General features: G+C 36.8%; 1 protein-coding gene across 4 annotated transcripts in view; it reads left to right on the top strand.

Moving 5' to 3' along the window:
• DYNC1I2 (dynein cytoplasmic 1 intermediate chain 2) overlaps positions 1 to 11,827 on the top strand; it is a 50,743-nt gene extending 38,916 nt beyond the window's left edge. For 3 of the 4 annotated variants that reach the window (XM_068544919.1, XM_068544920.1, XM_068544918.1), the window contains 3 exons: positions 7,924 to 8,064; positions 9,920 to 10,045; positions 11,598 to 11,827. In XM_068544919.1, the coding sequence (XP_068401020.1) occupies positions 7,924 to 8,064; positions 9,920 to 10,045; positions 11,598 to 11,711 (381 nt within the window). In that variant the 3' untranslated portion in view covers positions 11,712 to 11,827. The remainder of the gene's footprint in view (positions 1 to 7,923; positions 8,065 to 9,919; positions 10,046 to 11,597) is intronic. The other variant, XM_068544921.1, reaches the window with a different exon arrangement.
• Positions 11,828 to 20,211: the final 8,384 nt, after the last annotated feature.

The raw sequence follows: 20,211 nt of genomic DNA, 5'->3' as shown, positions 1-20,211 counted from the left end.
ATACTTCATAGTTAATTGTGTTGCTGGTGTTCATTTTTTCCCTGAAAACTTGGTAGAGCCTCTGTGCTCTCCAACACAATGATAATGAATAATGGGCAAGGTTTTAAAATAATCTCTTCTTAAAGACATTGTTCCAGTTCCATTTTAAGCTTTTTACACCAGTATCTTAACGTTCATGAATTTAACAGACTTTAAATGTTTTTCTTTGCCTTTACTTTTTAAGTGTTTTCTGACTCTAGGAATTGAGCCCCCATAAACTGGGAGAACAAATCGCTAGATATTGCTGTGTCTTTGTATCCTTTAAGATCTGTCTCTGCCCCAATAGCGAAACGAGATTCTTTCTTTTTCTCCCTTTCTATAAGTCCTCTAAAAAAATCCCTAGAAATCTCAATTTGTTACTGCCTCAAATTTAGTTTCAAGTAATCTACTTCTGTCGTCTGCTTCTAATTTTTGCAGAGTCAGGAATTTTAATGTAGTGACAGAGTTCTGGATCATCAAATTGTTCACTTTTTTGAACTCAGTTATTTTTAGTAAAGAAGATGAAGATAGATCGTTTTCCACATTTTGGTGAAGGTTAATTTAAACCAACCAGGACATTGCTTCTAATATATTTGAAGGACACTGTTAACTTTTTAAAATACCAAATTTGAAAATTCACAACAGAAACACTTTGGCAGTCCTGAAAAATGGTAGCAAGAATATGTGAGGAGTAGAAGCTTCTTGAAGGTAACCTGAGGATTCCATAAGCACTTGATTAGGGGTAGACCTGATAAATGAGCTTAATATTCCAACCACATTTAACCATACTTGTTACAGATTACTTTCAAAATATAGGAATTATTTATTTGGAGGACAAAATGTTTTAATGTATGCACAGTATATTCCAGGCTCAACACTTATTTGAAAAGCTTTAACCTTTTTAACTCTTAGAAAATACCATAGTAACGTGTTGTTGGCCAGTGTCCAGCCTGTCCTTTGCATAGTCAGAAACTCAATTTTGTCAGTCTACTAGATTTGATTAGCTACGGAGTGCTGACTAGAACTCACAGGCTTCTAAGACACTGATGCATTGGAGAAGATCAATTTATTAATTTACAGTGAGAAACAACTGCCAGAAGGCCTAAAAATACTCATGCTCGCCTGACCAGCTCATTGTTTCCCTGTAGACAACCCACATGGGAAGCCAAATTATAATCAGAAGGTTGCTTGGTGAGCAAGGAATTGGAACAAAAGAAGTTTTCTGATTTGAATGTTTAGTGGCATCAAGCAAAGACAGCGTGATTCATTCATCTTCACATAGAGATAACCTTGCCATGGGTGGTAATCCTCAGGATCCATTGACTGAGATGCTGTCTCCTGAGCAGTGCTTGAATTGGGCACTGTCTTCATTTTTCTTGTAAGACTGCTTCTGTATATTTCCATTGCTTTTAATAGACACATTGCTTCTGAAAAAGTTAGTGTCTTCCATCAGGTTATATAGGAAGGTATTTCTGCCCTTGGAATTGTTTCTTTTTAATGAGAATCTGTTTATTGCTGTCCCGATCCAAGTGAGGACACACTCACTTCCCATTTCTCTGGAGAGCACCTCACTGTTATGTTCATGGATTTACTATAGGGACTCTTCTGGTTATTAGTCTAGAACTCCCCAGTTACCCCCAGAAAAATACAGAATTACTGTATTAGTTTCCTGGGGCTGCCGTAACAAATTGCCACAAACTGGGTAACTAAAATAACAGAAATTTATTCTCTCACAGGAGGCTAGAAGTCTGAAATCAAGGTGTTAGCAAGGTTGGTTACTTTTGGAGGCTCTAAGGAAGAATCTGTTCCTCTTTCCATGCCTCTTTTCTAGTTTTTGGTGGTTGCCAGCAATCTTGTGCTTTTTGGCTTCCAGCTGCATCACTCCAGTTTCTGCCTCTGTCATCGCATGGAGCTTTTCCTACTTGTCTCTGTCCAAATTTTTCTTTTCTTTTAAGACAACAGTTGTGCTAGATTTAAGGCCTACTCTAAGCAGTATAACCTCAGCTTAGTTACATCTGCAAAGACCCTTTTTCCAATATCGACACATTTACAGGTTCCAAATGGACTGGAATTTGGCAGGGGGCTGGGAGGTGGGGGGGACACTATTTAACCCATTACTGTAAAGAGCTCAGAAAAAAATATGGTTTGTCCCTTGACCATACAGTGTTTGTTTATTTATTTATTTATTATTTATTTATTTATTTATTTATTCACCACTGTACTAGAATGAGTTACCTTTGATTATTCAAATGCTATCTATTGTTCGAAGAATGATACATTCTTTTGATTCATTCTTTTGAAAAATATGTTTGCAAACCTTTTGTTTATAAGAATTTTAGAGCTGCAGTGACCTTTAGACATCATGTAGTTCAGTAATTCTCAGTTTTGGTCACATTAGAATCACCTTGGCAATTTTTGAAAATTCCAGTGCTCACCTGGCACCCCAGACTGATTAAATCATAATATCTAAAGAGACTCAGGCAACAGCATAATTTTGAAAATCCCTCCAGGGTTAGCGGAATTACAGTGTATAGTCAAGTTTCAGAACCACTGATACAGAACCTTTGTTTTGTAAATAAGGAAATAGGGGCCTGGAATGATGAAGTGACTTCTCCAAAGCCTTAAAGCTAGTTATTGGTAGCCCTGAGATAAGAGTTTATATCCTACGCCCCTCTTCAGCTCTTTCCTGCTGCCTCTCTTCCATTTAGGCAGAAGTTCTCTTCAAGTTAAGAAAAAGTATTACTATTAAAAAGTACTTGAAATGATCCATTTGGGATTTTAATTTGCAGTATCATATATGAAATTAATATATTATGAAACAATTTTGGTGTTGTATGTGTGCTTTCTTTCTCTTTTGAGGGGGGAAAAATTGTTAATCCTTGGATGACTGTGTTTTTTAAATTAAACTTGGAAAAAAATTACAAAGGTTTCTAATTACATTTAAAATTTGGGAACATGTTGCCATTTATTGTATTTTTATTTTTAATATAATCTTTTACCCAGTTATAATGCATCCTGCTTTTTGCCTCTGGCTGCATCATAGTCCCCTGAATAGATGAAACATTTTATTTAATAATTTCCTGAGATATTCAGCAATCTTTTTCATTTGAGAGATAATTTTTATGTAAGTTTTAATCTAATTTGTATATAACATTTTTCATATTTTATAAAAATGGAATCATATGGTATGTACTTATTTGTATCTGGCTTCTTTTGTTCAACATTATGTTTGTGAGAGTCATTCCATATTGTTGAAGGTAGTTGTAGATTGTTTATTCTCTCAGATATATACTATTCCCTTATGTAAATATACCATAATTTATCCATTCTGCTGCTGATGGTATTTGGGTTGATTGTAGTTTGGGGTTGTTATGGATAATGCTGCTATGAGCATAGTTGTAGGTGTCTTTTGATGGACACAAGCACTCATTTCTGTTGGGCATATACTTAGGAGGGAAATACTTGGCCATAAGGTACGCATGCATTCTGCTTTAGTTGATACTGCCAAGCAAATTTCTAAAATAGTTTTACCAGTTTATAATTCACCAGTGGCATATGAAAGTTTTCCTTGCTCTACAACCTTGCTGACACTTGGTATTTTCTGCCTTTTTTTTCATTTTAATTACTCTGATAGGTATAGTTGCATTGCAGTTTGGTTTTCATTTGTATTACCTTGAGACTAAAGAGGTTATCTTAAGCTCCTTTCCATGTGTTTATTGGCCATTTCGTGAAGTGCCTGTTTAAGTCTGCCCATTTTTCTGCTAACCCCTTCTTTAAAAATAAAAATTAAACATTAATTAAAAAAATCTTGTAGACCAATACAGATTCTTATAGAGTCGAGCATGTGCACATGACTGTGAACAACTTCTCTTTTAAGTCTTTGATGAGAGACCATAAAATTGCCTAAAATTGGGATTTTCTTGAAGAAGTATACAATCGCCTCAGGATTTACAGGTCTTAGCACAGTGTTTCTTCATCGTTGTTGTGCATCAGAATCTCTAGTGGAGCAACACCAAAAAGACTGATGAAGTACATTGAGGGTGGGGCCCTGCATCTGGATTTTTTAAAAACTCTAAAGATGATTGTGATACTCATCCCAAGTTGAAAACTACCTCAGAGGGAGACTTCACTTGGCATTGTTGCCAAGGAGAGTTATAGGAAAATAATGATCTTAAGAAGGAAAAAAAGCCTCTTAGTTTCTGTTTTTAGCTTACTTATAAGTTTTGTTAAAATTTTTGTTTTCTTAATTACAAACAGACATTTTTGGCTATTAAGATAATCATGCAGTTGACATTGATATCTGAGAATTTTTTTTTTTTTAATTGAATGCAAACTAAGACCACTTGACTGTTACTGAAATGAATAGCCCAGTTTGCTTTTTTTTTTTTTTTTAAAGAAATTCACGTTCTTTTTATTTATTTATTTATGACTGTGTTGAGTCTTCGTTTCTGTGCGAGGGCTTTCTCCAGTTGCGGCAAGTGGGGACCACTCTTCATCGCGGTGCGCGGGCCTCTCACCACCGCGGCCTCTCTTGTTGCGGAGCACAGGCTCCAGACGCGCAGGCTCAGCAATTGTCGCCCACGGGCCCAGCTGCTCCGTGGCATGCGGGATCCTCCCAGACCAGGGCTCGAACCCGTGTCCCCTGCATTGGCAGGCAGACTCTCAACCACTGCGCCACCAGGGAAGCCCGATATCTGAGAATTTTAAATTTATAATTTTAAACATTTTATTATGGAAAATTCCCAGTAGATTCAAAAGCAGAAAGAGGAGTATAACGAAACCATTGTACTCATTACCTAGCTTCTAAAATTATCAACATGTGACCAATCTTGTTTGATCTGTTCCCGCTTACATTCCCTCCGCGGTCCTGGATTATTTTAAATGCAGGCATATCATTTAATCTATAAATATGCAGTATGTATCTCTAAAAAATAGTCATTTTTTTTAAAAAAACTGTAATACTACCATATCATTGTCACATCCCCCAAAAATGAATAGTGATTCCTTAATTTCATCAAATAGCCAGCGTTCCATTAAAAAATTTTTTTTACTATTTACTTGTTTGAAGCAGGATCCAAATGAGGTTCATTTATTGGCGATTGACATATCTTTTGAGCCGCTCTCTTAAAATAGGGTTTCCTTCCCTGTCTTTTTTTCTTGCTACTGCTGTTGTTGAAGAAACCACGTTGGTTGTCCTATTAGTTTCTCACAGCCTGGGTTTTGCATTCTTATGGTACTGTTCATATTGTCGTGTATAGTTGTAGATGTTTATAATTCTGTAAAGAGAAGCTTACCCTTGTGAATCACTTGGTGTCCCCCAGTCCTTATGTTGACATCTCTTCATTCTTTTTGGTCATTTGAAGCTTACTCTGCAGTAGATTCCTCAGGAGGTGCTCGTATTCCCATATTCTGAAGAGTCTGTCTATTTATGAAGGTCAGTTTGGCTGTATGTAAAATCCACAGTTTACATTTTTTTTTTTGATTACCTTAAATATGTTACTCTATTGTTTTCTGGCAAAAAGCATTGTCAAAAAGTATGATGACAATCTGATTTTTTTTTTTTTTTCTTTACTCAAGACTTGGTCTTTAAAAATCTGGATGATCAAATCTTTTTTTTTTTTTTTTTTAAGGGTTGAATGTCCTAGATACACAGGATTTTCTTTAATATGAAGTTTCAAGCTGTCTTTTCTTTTAGGAGAGTTCGCTTAAATTAAGATTTTTGTATTCTATAGTATTGCTTTGGGTTTTTTTAGGGCCTGCCATTATACGTATATCTTTGTTAATCTTCTTTGTCTATCAGTTTTTTTAAAAATTCACTTTATCTCTTCTTTCTTTTTTAAAATAACAGTGTTATTGAGATATAGTTCATATACCATAAGATTCACCATTTTATAGTGTGTACAATTCAGTGGTTTTTGGGTTTTATTAGAGCCATCCTGGTGGTATGAAATGATAGCCCATTGTGGTTTTGATTTGCATTCCCCTGATGGAGAATGATGTTGGGTATCTTTTCAAGTGCTTATTTGTATTTGTAGATCTTCTTTGGAGGAATGTCTATTAAAACTTTGCCCAAGTTTTAATTGGGTTATTTGCCTTTTTATTAAAATGTTGTAAGAGTTCTAGATACAAGTCCCACTTATCAGGTATATTATTTCCAAATATTTTTGCTTATTGTATAGGTTGTCTTTTCACTTTCTTGAGGGTGTTATTTGAAGCATAATGGTATTTAATTTTGATTTAGCCCAATTTATCTTTTTTTTTTTTTGTCATTTGTGCTTTTCTTATCTCATCTAAGAAATCATTGTCAAGTCCAAAGTCACAATGATTTACTCCTATGCTTTCTCCTAAGTTTTATAGTTTTAGCTCTTATATTAGATCTAAGATATATTTGAGTTAATTTCTGTATATAATGTGAGGAAGGAGGGGTCCAACTTCGTTCCTTTGCATGTGCATATCCAGTTGTCCCAGCATCATTTGTTGAAAGGCTATTCTTTTCCCATTAGTTGTCATGACACACTTATTAAAGATCTGCCACAATAACTTTGTGTAAGATTTGAGTGAGATCCTTTTTTTGTTGGTTATTGTCTAGTAGTGAAATGAGTTTTTCTCTACATTTAAGAGGAAGGGAATGGGCAAGGTTAGCTTTTCTGGTTTCATAGTCTAGGTTAAAGCTCTTCTGGGATTTTTGCAAAATGGGTATATATCCCTCTATCTTGTACTTTCTGAAATGTACTTTTTTCCGTTCCTCTCCACCACCTTTATCTGAACCTTCTCTTTCCTTTGTCCCTATTGTGCTGTATTCCACAACTTGGATTCCATTCCTGGCAGTTTCTTTTTGGTGAGACTGTCTTGAAAAGGGAGCTTTGATTTGTTAATTTTGCAAGTTTATCGGGCTCAGACTGCATCATTAGACCTTACTTATATCACACTGGAGTCTGCCTGCAATTATTTATATATCGAATTCTGTTGAACTCCCTCCCAGTCTCTGCTGCTGCTCTCAGACTGACCCCCACACTGTCCAGTGAGCACCCGCTGTGGACTGTGAGGCTCTTCTATTCTGTTCTCCAGCTGTCAGAAGCCCTCGTGCCTTCCCATGCTTCTTCCCGCACAGATGTACTGCGCAGGTCTCATAGTAGTCCAGGGTTTGTTTCCACCTGCTTACATTTGGAGCTTTGTCTCCTGATTTTGTTGTATATGTTGTCTGTGAATCTTTGGTTTTGCTATCCTCATTGCTTTGTCTGGGTTTATGGGGAGATTTAGAGGAGATTCAAAAAGTACACTGCCATTGCTCCCATCTTTCCGGAATCCTCTCATTGAAATGTTTTTAAAGCACAATTCTATTCCTTTTTTTAAACAGTATGGCGTCTACAAGTTAAACAGAAAATGCAGTCCAGTCATTGATTCTTTTTTTAAAAAATTAATTAATTAATTTTATTTATTTATTTTTGGCTGTGTTGGGTCTTTGTTGCTGCGCGCGGGGCTTTCTCTAGTTGCAGCGAGTGGGGGCTCCTCTTCGTTGCGGTGTGCGGGCTTCTCATTGCGGTGGCTTCTCTTGCTGTGGAGCATGGGCTCTAGGCGCATGGGCTTCAGTAGTTGTGGCTCGCAGGCTCTAGAGCGCAGGCTTAGTAGTTGTGGCACACGGGCTTAGCTGCTCCACGGCACGTGGGATCTTCCCGGACCAGTGATCGAACCCATGTCCCCTGCATTGGCAGGCAGATTTTTAACCACTGCGCCATCAGGGAAGCCCCAGTCATTGATTCTTAGTTCCGTAACTCCAGGTAATTCTTTAGTGAAACAAATTATAGGAACTTTTTCTAGGATGAGTTAAGTATCATAAAATGTTATCATACCTGTTGAATGTATGTCATATTTTGACTGTGCTAAAAATCAACTTTTCCCTTTCAGAATAACAAGCCTTTGTACTCATTTGAAGATAATTCGGACTATGTTTATGATGTTATGTGGTCACCCACCCACCCAGCCCTGTTTGCCTGTGTGGATGGCATGGGTAGGCTGGATTTGTGGAATCTCAATAATGACACAGAGGTGAGCAGGAAAATAACAAAAATTGCACTGAAAAATAGAAAATTGGAGATTTATTGAATAATTTGTGAAATTCCTTTTATCCCAAGAAATGTAAAAGGACTCTGTGATTGTAGCTTCATCACAAAGAAACCAAATAAGCTTTGTACCCTAAATAATAAACAGCATGCTGTGCAGAACTGAAGGGAGAAATGTTGTTGCCAAGAGGACTGGGGCATTTCCTTTTACTTCTAAAAAGCACTATCCTGTCTCTAATGTCCTGGCAAAGTCTCATTCATAAGGCAACTGGGATATTTTTGATTCATAGGCTAGAAAGCAGATAGTTTCAGATCGTTGACATATGTTAACCTTAATTCTGAATTTCTAAATTCTCTCTTAGCCTTGATAGAATTGTATATTATCCATAAATATTAGTCTTAGGCTGACTTATTTGAATGAAGCAAAACGTATTTTGATGACTTGTTACATGAAACACTGAAAACAGAGTGTTACTGTTACTATAAAATTAATATAGAAATCATCAAATTTCCTAACTGCTATACTAAAATGAGTTATTAGGAATGAAATTTAACTGCAGCTATTATTTATGTTTAACCAGGTTTATTTTTACCAATGTGGAGAGGCTTAAAGTGTTCTTAGAGTTCTGTATTGCTGTGTGGTGGTAAGAAGTAATGTTAGCAGTTCTGCCAATAAAAGTTTTTGAGGAGAAAGTCTCTTGGTGCCTTCCCCCACAGCCCACTCTTTCCCACGTCTCTTCATATTTCTAGTGGCAAGTGTCCAAAATCCCTTGAAGTAAATTAGTTGGTTATACAGGACAAGGAAATTATATACTGGAAATGTAAGAATTTTAACACTGTGCTAACTCGTGCTTTAGTAGTTTGAAGAGGAACATTCAGATACTGCTAGGGAAAGGTATTGACTGGCTAGATGACTGGACTTGATGATACGTTTCTAGTTACCTAGAATGAGACCAGTTTTTTTTCTTAATTTGGATTTTGGTGTTAGACATTTGTGGTTACAGTAAAATTTGGATCTTTTCTATAATTTGCTAACTCAGAGAAAATATCTAAGTTATAATTTTTCTCCTAGAACAATTTTGGCACTCTAGAAGGTTAAATTAATCATTTGAGGATGACTCGTGTCAAATAGTAGGATTATTTTTAATCAGATTTCAAAAATTTAAGTTATTGTGATACTGTTCTGAGTCAGACATTGAAGGTTTGCTCCATGCGTGGCAAATAATTTCTTTTTTCCTTAGCACAGCAGAGGGTACAGTCAGATTCCAGGGGATGGTGCCATTGTGTTGGTGACATCATCCTGCCCTGCTCCAGGCAGTTCATGGGAACAGGGACTTTGGAAAGACCCATACTGCAGCTTTAGTATGAACTGTTTCTAGCAACTGTGGATCAAATCACAGGTTTTAGCTAACAGAGATGCAAGCTACAAAAGTAATTCCTGTCCTCTAAAATTGAACCATAATCTGTTTATGAGGGCTTTTGAGATGTTTCTTTAAGTGAGGTTTTGACCATCTGTTTTCAAATGGCTTGACTTCTTAAAGAAGTTAAAACAACAAAGAATCCTTTATTAAAGAGAAGAGCTTTCAAAATGATGTATCCAGTCATGTGAAAATTTCTTATATAAGGACTTAAGTTATTTTCCCAAACCATTTTCAAGCATTGACTATAATGTCATTCAGAATGTATCACTGAACAGGAAGAAAGTTGGGAAAATTCTTTATCTATTTTCATCTTTGTTTTTAAAAATGTAGCCAGATTGGAGGAAAGAAGAATTAGTTTTACATGTTTATAGAAATCCTGATGAAACTTTTAACACTGCACTATATTTTAAATGACTTTAGGTGCCAACTGCCAGCATTTCTGTGGAGGGTAATCCTGCTCTTAATCGCGTAAGATGGACCCATTCTGGAAGAGAGATTGCCGTGGGTGATTCTGAAGGACAGATTGTTATATATGATGTGGGAGAGGTATGAGGCTCACTGCCTATAATTTTGACACATCTATTTAGCTTTCACAGCATTGCAGTGGCAGTATCTTTGTGGCTAAAACTAGTCTTTGAAGTTCATGAATTGATAAAACTTACTTTTCACTGTAGAAGCAACTCTTGAGATTAATTTTCTTTCTAAACTGAATGTCCTGTGTCCCCATGCAGCAGATTTTGAGGGTAGTATCCATATGTTGGAAGTACCTTCAAGCATGCATTGCTGGAAATTAGAAATTCTTCAGGCAGAAGAAATTCAGAGTTATAGTTGGACTTTGGGGCTTTACAGAATTGTTATTGAGATAAGATTTTATTTTTCTGTATTCATAGATTTCTTTGGGCCAGGTAGTGGAAATCAAAAGTAATATCTTTTAAGAGTTATCTGATGACTATGTGAAATGTCAGTCTTGACTCCTTGAGCCTTGTTGCAAAGCCATTATTATTGAACCCAACAGGATGACTTGCAGCTCTCTCATCTTTACTGTTTGGGTTGACTGTACACGACGCTCAGGAGTGATTTCCTCATGTTTTAGCCCTGGCTAGCGCCTTCGTCACTCTTTCTTTTGCTCTGCCTTATGATTCCCCATTCTCTCTGGAAACCCCACAGCCTCTAGCAATTAGATGTGGAGGGAGGTAGAGTGAATCATTTAGAACAGCCAGTTGAACTGTCTGCACAGATGGAACTACTCTGTATCTGCACTATCCAGCGTGGTAGCCGCTGGCCACATTTGGCTATTGAACACTTAAAATGTGGCTAGAACAACTGAAGAACTGAATTTTTTATTTTATTTAATTTTAAGTAATTTAAATGTAAATAGTCACAGTTGTCTGGTAGCTACCATATTGGGCATCACTGTCCAATCTAGTCTAAAGTCATATGGTAGGTTTAGAAGCAGGCACATCCATTTGCCACACTGAATGTTTTGTGCCCTAATATGGCATGCCAGATTCCTCAAATATTATAATGACAGCTGTCAAAAATTTTTGGTTCTTGGACTGCTGTAGTTAGGCAAAAGCATCACACGCCTCCTTTCCCCTTTTGCTATTGGTACATCACTAAAGTGGTAAGAAGTAGCATACCTTTTGATGAAGATGGATTAAGATATCAGGAAAGGTTATCTTAGGTTCCAAACAAAAATAAACACTTACAAGAAACCAGATCTTATGAACCATGCTTCACAAATTATTTCATACTAGGAATGGTGCAAGAAGTAAAAATTTTTCAGGAATTCCTGCCCACCAGCAAAATCCATGAGATAGTGCCTAGGAGTTATATTTACAGAGCATCGTTGTCATTCTCTCTTCCACGGATGATGATAATAGCAAAATCATTTCTGAGGCTGTCACAACACACTTCCCAAACACTATCTTTTGTTTTGAAATGTTATAGATCATTGGTATAGTCTCTGTAATTATGGAAAGGCCATTCAGGTCAATTATTACTTTTTAATGGAAAAAGTATTTGAAAACACTGAATAATAGTAGGTAAGATGATCTTTTATTTCAGTGTACATAAAACATTGTGTTTCTTTTAACAGCAGATTGCTGTCCCCCGAAATGATGAATGGACACGGTTCGGCCGAACACTTGCAGAAATTAATGCGAACCGAGCAGATGCAGAGGAGGAAGCAGCTGCCCGAATACCTGCTTAGCTCCTGAAAAGGGAATATGTAGCCGTGGTGGATTTGGGGAAGACTCTAAGTAGATCCTAGAACTATTTGCATGCTTCTATCTAAATGATAATTAAAAGGAAATTTCGTGGATTAAACTGTGGATTTAATGCAGCAAGCAAATCTTACAAAGTCCTTTTTTATATAACATGCATCTTGTTTTGGATTTGTGTCATTTTTAATGCAGCTGATTGACTTTACAGAATGCAGCCTTTTCTGAATTCTTATACACAGGTGTATATTTGGTATTCTTTTGAAGTCTTTTCAGCTTATAACACTATACACAGTTATTTCTAAAGCACAGATTAAGTAAGTTCTACATATTTTTAAATAATCACAATTCCCTGTTATACTGATAATGTTCTCACTAACCATAGTATGTAGGAACGTTGTTTATTCTTAGCCATAGCATGAATACATCTATCCAGTTCCATTCTGATATTCTTTTTTTCCTTTATAATTCATGTGATAACAATCTATAAATAAACACAAATATGCTTTAACTTTTCAAATTTTCATTTTGATTTACTCCTTGCAATTAAAATTTTATTAAATTCTGCCGCTTTTATAAAGTATCTTTTTTTCATCTCTTTCTTTAAGCTCCTGTTGTAAGCAGCCACCTCAACCCTCATAAAGCTTTGTGCCTTAAATATACCATATAGTACACTGTAGATCTCCCAGTGCATTATGAGCTGATGTCTAGATAATCTATGTCCGTGACAGAATTTTTCCTAGGTTAATTTTTGTTTTAATCCCTTTTTTCTTTCCATCTAAGATCTATTTAATTTAAAGAATAAACAGAAAGCTGCCTATTATTTTCACTGATTGAGATTATATGTGAGCCCTCTGAGACTGAAACCTTTGAGAGAAATTGATTTTGTGGTTGCAGTAGCCATGAAGGAAAGTGCTCAAATGAATTTTGTCATTGAATCAACTCCACATCTTGAGAGCTGTTACTACAACCTTATCTATAAGCCTGAAAGGTAAGTGGCAGATATCTAAGGATTTGTGTTGCAGTCAACCTGTTTCAGGACTAGAGAAAAGGATTATGCTCAGATACTGAATTTATCCACTTTAAATTGTCCATTTCCTTGATCCTGACCTTTTGTCTTTCCAAAGTTTAACTGTCATTTATTCAACAACATGAACTAGGAAGGAAGAGTAGTAGATGCCAGATTTTGAACATTTTTGTTTGGTTTGATTTTCTTAATTTAACAAAGATCTGTTGGGAAATGAATTTTTAAGTAATTTGTTCTTAACTATGAGTATTGTATAGTGTGAGGAATAATTGACATGGAATATTAGACCCAAACTCTAATTCTAGCTCTGGCACTCATGGGAAGTGTGATTTTAGCCAACCAAGTCTTTCCATCTGACTTTTTTATTATCTAGGAATTAAGTTAGGATTAGATGATTTCTAAATTTCCTTCCAGCTCTAAAATTATTGATTGTAATTACTTCAGGCAGTTCTCTATTTTTATATATTCAGTTTTCATACGTTGACACCCCATAATTGCCTATTATATACCAAAGATTTTTTTTTTAATATCAGCAGGCAAATAAGTTATCTCATGGTAGTAATGTCTGTGAGTCAAAAATTCAATTTTAGCAGGGTCACACTGTCTTAGTATAGAATTCATGTAATCACTGAAATAGTTATTGCATTCTTGCCCACCATTTATATAAATGACTAGAAAAAGAGAAAACATAATTATGATTAAGGTTGGAAATCATGAGATGTGGCAAATCCAGCTGCTCATTGGATTCAAGTTGATGCATCCAATTGTGAAAGAATAAAATTGGTAAGTGTTTGTAAAATACTTCTCACCAAAGAGTTTTTGCTTTTTGGAAACAACATTCCCTCCCCTCCCCAAAAATGCAGTGTGGACCTTTATCTTTGCCCATTTAACTTTAGTCTACATTTTTAAGAACACATGAATTTAATATGAGGAATTGCCTTTTAAAAGTTGACTATATAATAGCAAAAAAGAAAGTACTGAGGCTGTCAATATTGATATGAAATCTTCTGACAGATTAAGCTGACTAGAAAAGTGTTGCAGCTCTTCACTCTTTTAGAAATGAAAACCTTATAATTTTAAAAAATATCCACTTACGGAAATTGTACCTTATTTGTTACCGGTTATAGTTTTTTTCTGAGTGGGAAACAAGCCATAGCTTTCTGGCTAATTTCTTGTTTTGTGTTTATTGTTTGGTTGTTTTCTTTTTGAATGAGAAGTTAAAGATTATTGGTTACCCTCGTTTGTGTAGAGGAAGAATACTCAGTTTTGCAGACAATAATTAACTTGCAGTAAACCTCAGAAATAACCATTTTTTGGTATCATTTAAGCCAAAAAAATAAAAATTCATTGGTAGAAGCCATCTTCCGGTTTATTGATCCAGTTGCCTACAAAGTTTAGAAAATGTCTAGATATAAAATATTGTTGCAATGATGCTGACATATTGAATATTGAAGGAATGGATGACTTAAAATTTAGGAGGAGGAACTATAGGAAAGTAGTGTTAGGGATGGTCCTAGTCTTTCAATATTGTAAGAGTGTTGATTCATTCTGTTCTGTGCTAGTACTGATAGACTGTAACCTCTACCACTTGAACCACATGGAAAGGAAGGGGCTTGAGTGAGTGAATGAAAATCTGCTGTGCAGTGTACAATTTTTCATCTTTCCATTTTGTCGGGCAATGCTTTTTAAATGTCTTTCCCACAATCCTGGTATTTCAACATTGGCATTGTGATATTTTATAATTAGAAAACGGTGTACAATTAAGTACATTGGAGAGAATGGAGCTCTGATTATAGCTCCAGCTGCTCAGTGGCTGTGAGAACCAAGTTGTTTCAAACATGACATAGCGCCCGAGGTGGTGGTATTATGCCTGAATCTTGGGCATAAGTCTAGGTAAAAAGCCATCGGCTTTGCGTCATTTGATGGTTTAGTGATGGGATTCCTATTGAGATTCACCCCCACCCCCACCCCCGCCCCAAGATAGAGGCAAGAAATGAGTTCTTGCTTTCCTGCTATTATCTTGCTGATTGCTAGGCAACTAGGGACCTTACAAGTTTGGGAAAAATACCTGGGAATCTCTCTCTCTCTTTTTTTTTTTTTGGTCACGAGGCATTTGGGATCTTAGTTCCCCGACCAGGGATCGAACCCACGCCCCGTGCATTGGAGGCACGGAGTCTTAACCACTGGACCGCCAGAGAAGTCCCAGTGGGAATCTTATTTTTGATTCATTAAAAAATGCTAGGAAATTATTTACTTAGAGATCTGGCTTACAGGTTCTGGGGGCCTCTAGTGCTACCAAAGAATAGGAAAGTTGCCCCAAAGGCAAGAAGAAAAGAACAGCCATGTTCATTATTTCTTTTGAAGTAGAGGATTACAATTAACATTCTTCTAACTAATCAATTTTAATGCCCTAAGAAGGTAATAATTTGCTTGCACTTAATATATTATAATTTTTAAATCCTTTTCACATAGAAGAAACACGTTTTAGAGAAAGATCCTACAATACTAACCAGAATGCCAACTGGAAGACTTTGAATAGTCATCACATTGCAGTGCTTTTCTCAATAGGCCAGTGCTCTCAGACCTTTTGTTGGAATTTAGATGTACAGATTCTCTTTCTGCCTGCCATGTTCACAATCCCCAAACTTCTTAAAGTCCAAATGGATTTCTGGTATTTAAGTTTTCAGTATGTAGCTTCCAGCCACTGATAGTTTGAACATAGCCAATCAGCAATCTTTTACAAACTTTTCTAAAATTACAGTATTTTGTGTTGTTAGTTTCATAGCAGGAATCTCAGTTTCGGCTTCTTAATATTCCATTACCAGTTCCCAGTCAGAGGATGGAATCAGCTTGCACTCAGGTAAGCTTTCAGAAAAGTCTGTTTCACTTTGTGAGGTCGTTTATTCAGGTCTGTGGTAATGTATTATCCTGCCTCTCTTGTAATGCACTTGATTTGGTTGGAAAGCTGTGGGGCAGTGATTGTGTAGGTGTGGAACACACCCACGTGGTGCTGAACATGCTGAGACCCAACTCTGTGACTCCGGAAATCAGTGTACCACCAGTAAGGCTTTGATGGCGAGTAATTTTATCTTTTGTGAATTTTTGTAGTAGATTTAAAAAAAAATTTTTTTCTGAACAAATAGAAATGCTTTGGATCAAAATCTTTTAGACTTAACGGTGGCTTGGTATATGAAAAAAAAGAATACTGGGTTCAAAGGTCCCAAGTTCTATTTCTGAAACTCCCCATTACCAGTAATATCACCTGGGACAAGGATCAGTATTCTCATGTTAAGTGATGAAAATATTTGCTTTCTGTGAAGGTTACATGAGATATTATATATGTGAAGACTTGTATATTATGAAGTACCACACAAATAAGGGATTCTTTTTTTTTTTTTTTTTTTTTTTAAGAATATAAGAATGGAGAGAGACCATTTTATGTAGCCATCTGTGCAATGTAACAAGAGCTAATCTTCTGAGGATTAGGTGGCTTGGTGTTCAAGAAAAATTTTTTTTAATTTTAAGAAATCACGTCACAACTTGAACTCTCAGATGTTTAGGAGTAGCAGTGAACTGAGGGAGAAATATTAATTGTCCTTAATAATACTTTTCCTAGGAGTACTTTCTCTTACTGCATTCTATGGTAGAATTACAAATTATGCTAGTAGAAAAAAATGACCCACTCAGTTTCCAGCTGATACTCAGCTCTTGCTCTTATGTTAGTTACATACATGGATTGCAATATCTGGAGCCTTAGAAAAGAGGAGGTGGAACCCCTTTTTCAAATCAATGAGAAAACAAATGATTCAGCTACATAGTAGTAGAACTGGAATCAGTCACTTCCGCGAAAATCTGAGGAACAATAGTTACTCAACTGTTACAATTTATGAAGTACCCATCCGTCTTCCCTAGGGTCAGTCCCCTTGGAAATAAGACAGGCTCATTTTAGGAAGATGGTCACTAGAAAGAGGAGCTTCAGTCCTTGAGGACCTGTGTTTGGTTGCCAGGTGTAGAGGAAGCCCTAAAATGAGTCCTGCAGGAATAGCTTTTATCTAACTCATATCTAGATTAGCAGATCTCTGCTGTCCCATTGTATCCAAAATATGATTTCCAGAAATAAGTCAAAACCTGACTTGTTAATGAATACTAATTGAGCAAGAAACTTGGTAAAATGACTAGGCCCTTCTTTTTAAAAAAAATAAATTTATTTATATTTATTTATTTTTGGCTGCGTTGGGTGTTCGTTGCTGCACGCGGGCTTTCTCTAGTTGCGGCGAGCAGGGGCTACTCTTCGTTGCGGTGCGTGGGCTTCTCATTGCGGGGACTTCTCTTGTTGTGGAGCACAGGCTCTAGACACGCGGGCTTCAGTAGTTGTGGCTCGGGATCTAGAGTGCAGGCTCAGTAGTTGTGGCGCACGGGCTTAGTTGCTCCGCGGCATGTGGGATCTTCCCAGACCAGGGATCGAACCCGTGTCCCCTGCATTGGCAGGTGGATTCTTAACCACTGCGCCACTAGGGAAGTCCCAACTAGGCCCTTCTTAATGGGCCTCATTTCTAGTAATGTTGGATACACTCCTGAATTTGTCAGTACATTGAGGGTCATTAGATGGATTTGGAGGACCTTTCATCTTCCAAGGCAAAAGAAATGGCCTTAGCCCTTCAGAAACTCAGGAGCTTAAGGAGAATTTGTATCAGTTGAGAAAAAGGACTTTTGTATTTTGTGCTGAAAATCAGATAAGGAGTACAGTGTGATTCATAGAAGATAACCCCTGGGTTTTCCTGCTCCTTATTTTAGGCAAGTCCTTCATTTCTCTAGGCCTTCATCAACTGTTGTAAAATGGATGCTGCTATCATATCAGTGTTACGTGAGAAAAAGTAGAATAATACATCCACATAGATCAAAAGCCCTAAAAGGCTAATTGAATATCAAGATATTGTGCTTTAGTTGGAATTATATCAACTGGGAGGAAACAACTGACTACTGAATCCTAATGTTTGGTTTGTAGATAAACCCCTCCAAAACATGGGGGTGCTGAGATTGTATTTCTAGTTCAAAGCATCTTAGACTTAGAGTCAACTTGTGTTGAAACTCAGTTAACCATACCTTTGAGCAAATGGCTTCATCTCTGTAAGCTTATTTCCACATCTACCACTTCACAGGGCTGTTACGGAAATTACCCAGAATATATGTGAAAATGAAGCACTGTACAAATATGAGGCATTGCTGTAATGAGAGGTGATGATAACTTTGAACAGGTTCACTTACTGCTGCTCTTCAGTAGTTCTACAAGTTTATAGGCTCTATCTCTTGGCTGTTAGAGGTTAAAAACAAGCTTTTACAAATTCAGAGATCTCTGCTGACACTTCTGCTTTACCACAAAAGGCTTGACCAGTTAGGATTCCTGTCTAATCTTATCTTAGCTTTTTTTTTTTTTTTTTTCCTTCTGCTTCCTCTACTGAGAAAGACCACAAAACCAGTATGAAGTAAGTTTCAAAGGAATAGGATTGGGAAGATCTACTCAAAGATCTTGTACCAACACTTTATACATAATGGAAGTGTATGTCTCTTGTTTCCAAAGTTTGTTTCCTCTGCCTTATAAACTCTGGCCTTAGTACATTCTGACCATGTATTAATAACTGGTAGCACTTATTGAGCATTTGCTACATGATTATACACACACACATATACATACACATACACACTCGCATACACACATTCTCATCCTAGCTCCCCTATAATGTGGGAACTATTGTGATTACTAAGTTAAAAAACAGAAACTAATTTGAACCAGTTTCTGTGGTGTAAATGCTTCCACCATGGCCAATAGCGGACTACCAATGTAATGTCACTGAACATGGAATTGGGAAGATAAACATATAATGGGCTCTCATTGAGCTGGTGAGCAATATTGTCCAGCATATTGTCACTGTGCTTAGGGACATTAATTGACTCACAATCTAGGAACTACACCTAACAGTCTTGATTATAGAGTTGTGTTCTTAAACACTATACTACACTGCCTTTATGATCTTAGTCAACAAGTCAATTTTTTACTCAGATAAGCCTACATACAGTGCCACAGGCACAAAAGACCATAAGGTGTTGTAACTCTGTAAGAAAGAGAGGAATTAGGATTAATCTTCTGGCTTCTAGGAACCTACAAAGTGATTCTAGAACTTTCTGTTGTCCTTCTGGTTGACTCAAACTTCAGGAAGAAACAGATTAGATATGGAATGTAAGTGTCCACTGGCTAAAGAAGATGGCGGTAGCTGTAAGTGACTTAACCTACAACTGATCAGGACTCCCTTGTGGCATCTCTATTAACAAGGACTCTGCCTGAAATCCACTTAGCAATCACTACCTTTCTCCTTCCTAGGCCCTCCCCTAACATTTTCAGGGCCTGAGGCAATAGGTGAAAATATTTTTACATAATAAAATCAAGCTAACAAGCTATTAAATTATGTTCACAACAACATGCACAGACAGCTTGGATTTTAGAATTTTCAGACTTCTCAGAATTCCATGTCAGAAGGTGGCAGCCAGGAGAGAGCCTGCCCACAGCCCATTCCTCTCTTTCTCTTCCACCGCTCCATCTCTTACCAGCCACTAAGGAACATTTGTGGATTTTTCAGCCTACATGCCTAAGTTTTATCCCCCTGCAAATAGCCACCTCTTGGCCACCCTTAGATATTAGGGTGTGTTTTTGGGAAAATGGGCCTGACTGAAGAGGCTTATGCAGGCCATGGAAGCTGAGCTGTCTAGGCAGGAAATTTGAGTCCCGGGTGCCTTGAACATGACCTAGAATGGAACGAAATGGGCTCCATATGGTCATATTCTATTGGCCCTGCAGATGGGGACACAGCTACAGAAGGGCCTAGATGTAGAATTCTTGATTTAAGAGGCCCTCTCAAATGAGGCAGCTAAGGGCAGTGCTGGGCCTTTTCCTAAAGTCAACAGAGTAGGTTTTTAAAAATTTATTTTTATTGAGGTATGATTAACATATAACATTGTTAAGGTGTACAAGTTTAAGGTGTACAGTGTGTTGATTTGATATGTTTATATATTGCAATATATAAATAGGTGTAGCATGATAGAGGTGTAGCATTAGCTACATGTTGTCACAAATGGCAGGATTTCCTCCCTTCTCATGGCTGAATAATACTCCATTGTGTGTGTGTGTGAATAAAGCTATATATATATATAACTATATATATATATATATATAAGATAATATATATGTTATCCATTCATCTGTTGATGGACATTTAGGTTGTTTCCATCTCTTGGCTATTGTGAATAATGTAGCTATAAACATAGGAGTGTATATGTCTCTTCAATATCCTGTTTTCATTTCTCTGGATATATACCCAGAGGTGGAATTGCTGGGTCGTATGGTAGTTCTATTTTTAATTTTTTGAGGAATTGTTGTAGTGTTTTCTATAGTAGCTGTACCAATTTACGTT

This window comes from Eschrichtius robustus, chromosome 5, assembly GCF_028021215.1.
Source record: "Eschrichtius robustus isolate mEscRob2 chromosome 5, mEscRob2.pri, whole genome shotgun sequence".
In the NCBI taxonomy this organism is placed as follows: Eukaryota; Metazoa; Chordata; class Mammalia; order Artiodactyla; family Eschrichtiidae; genus Eschrichtius; species Eschrichtius robustus.
This window is presented reverse-complemented; position numbering and strand designations above follow the sequence as displayed.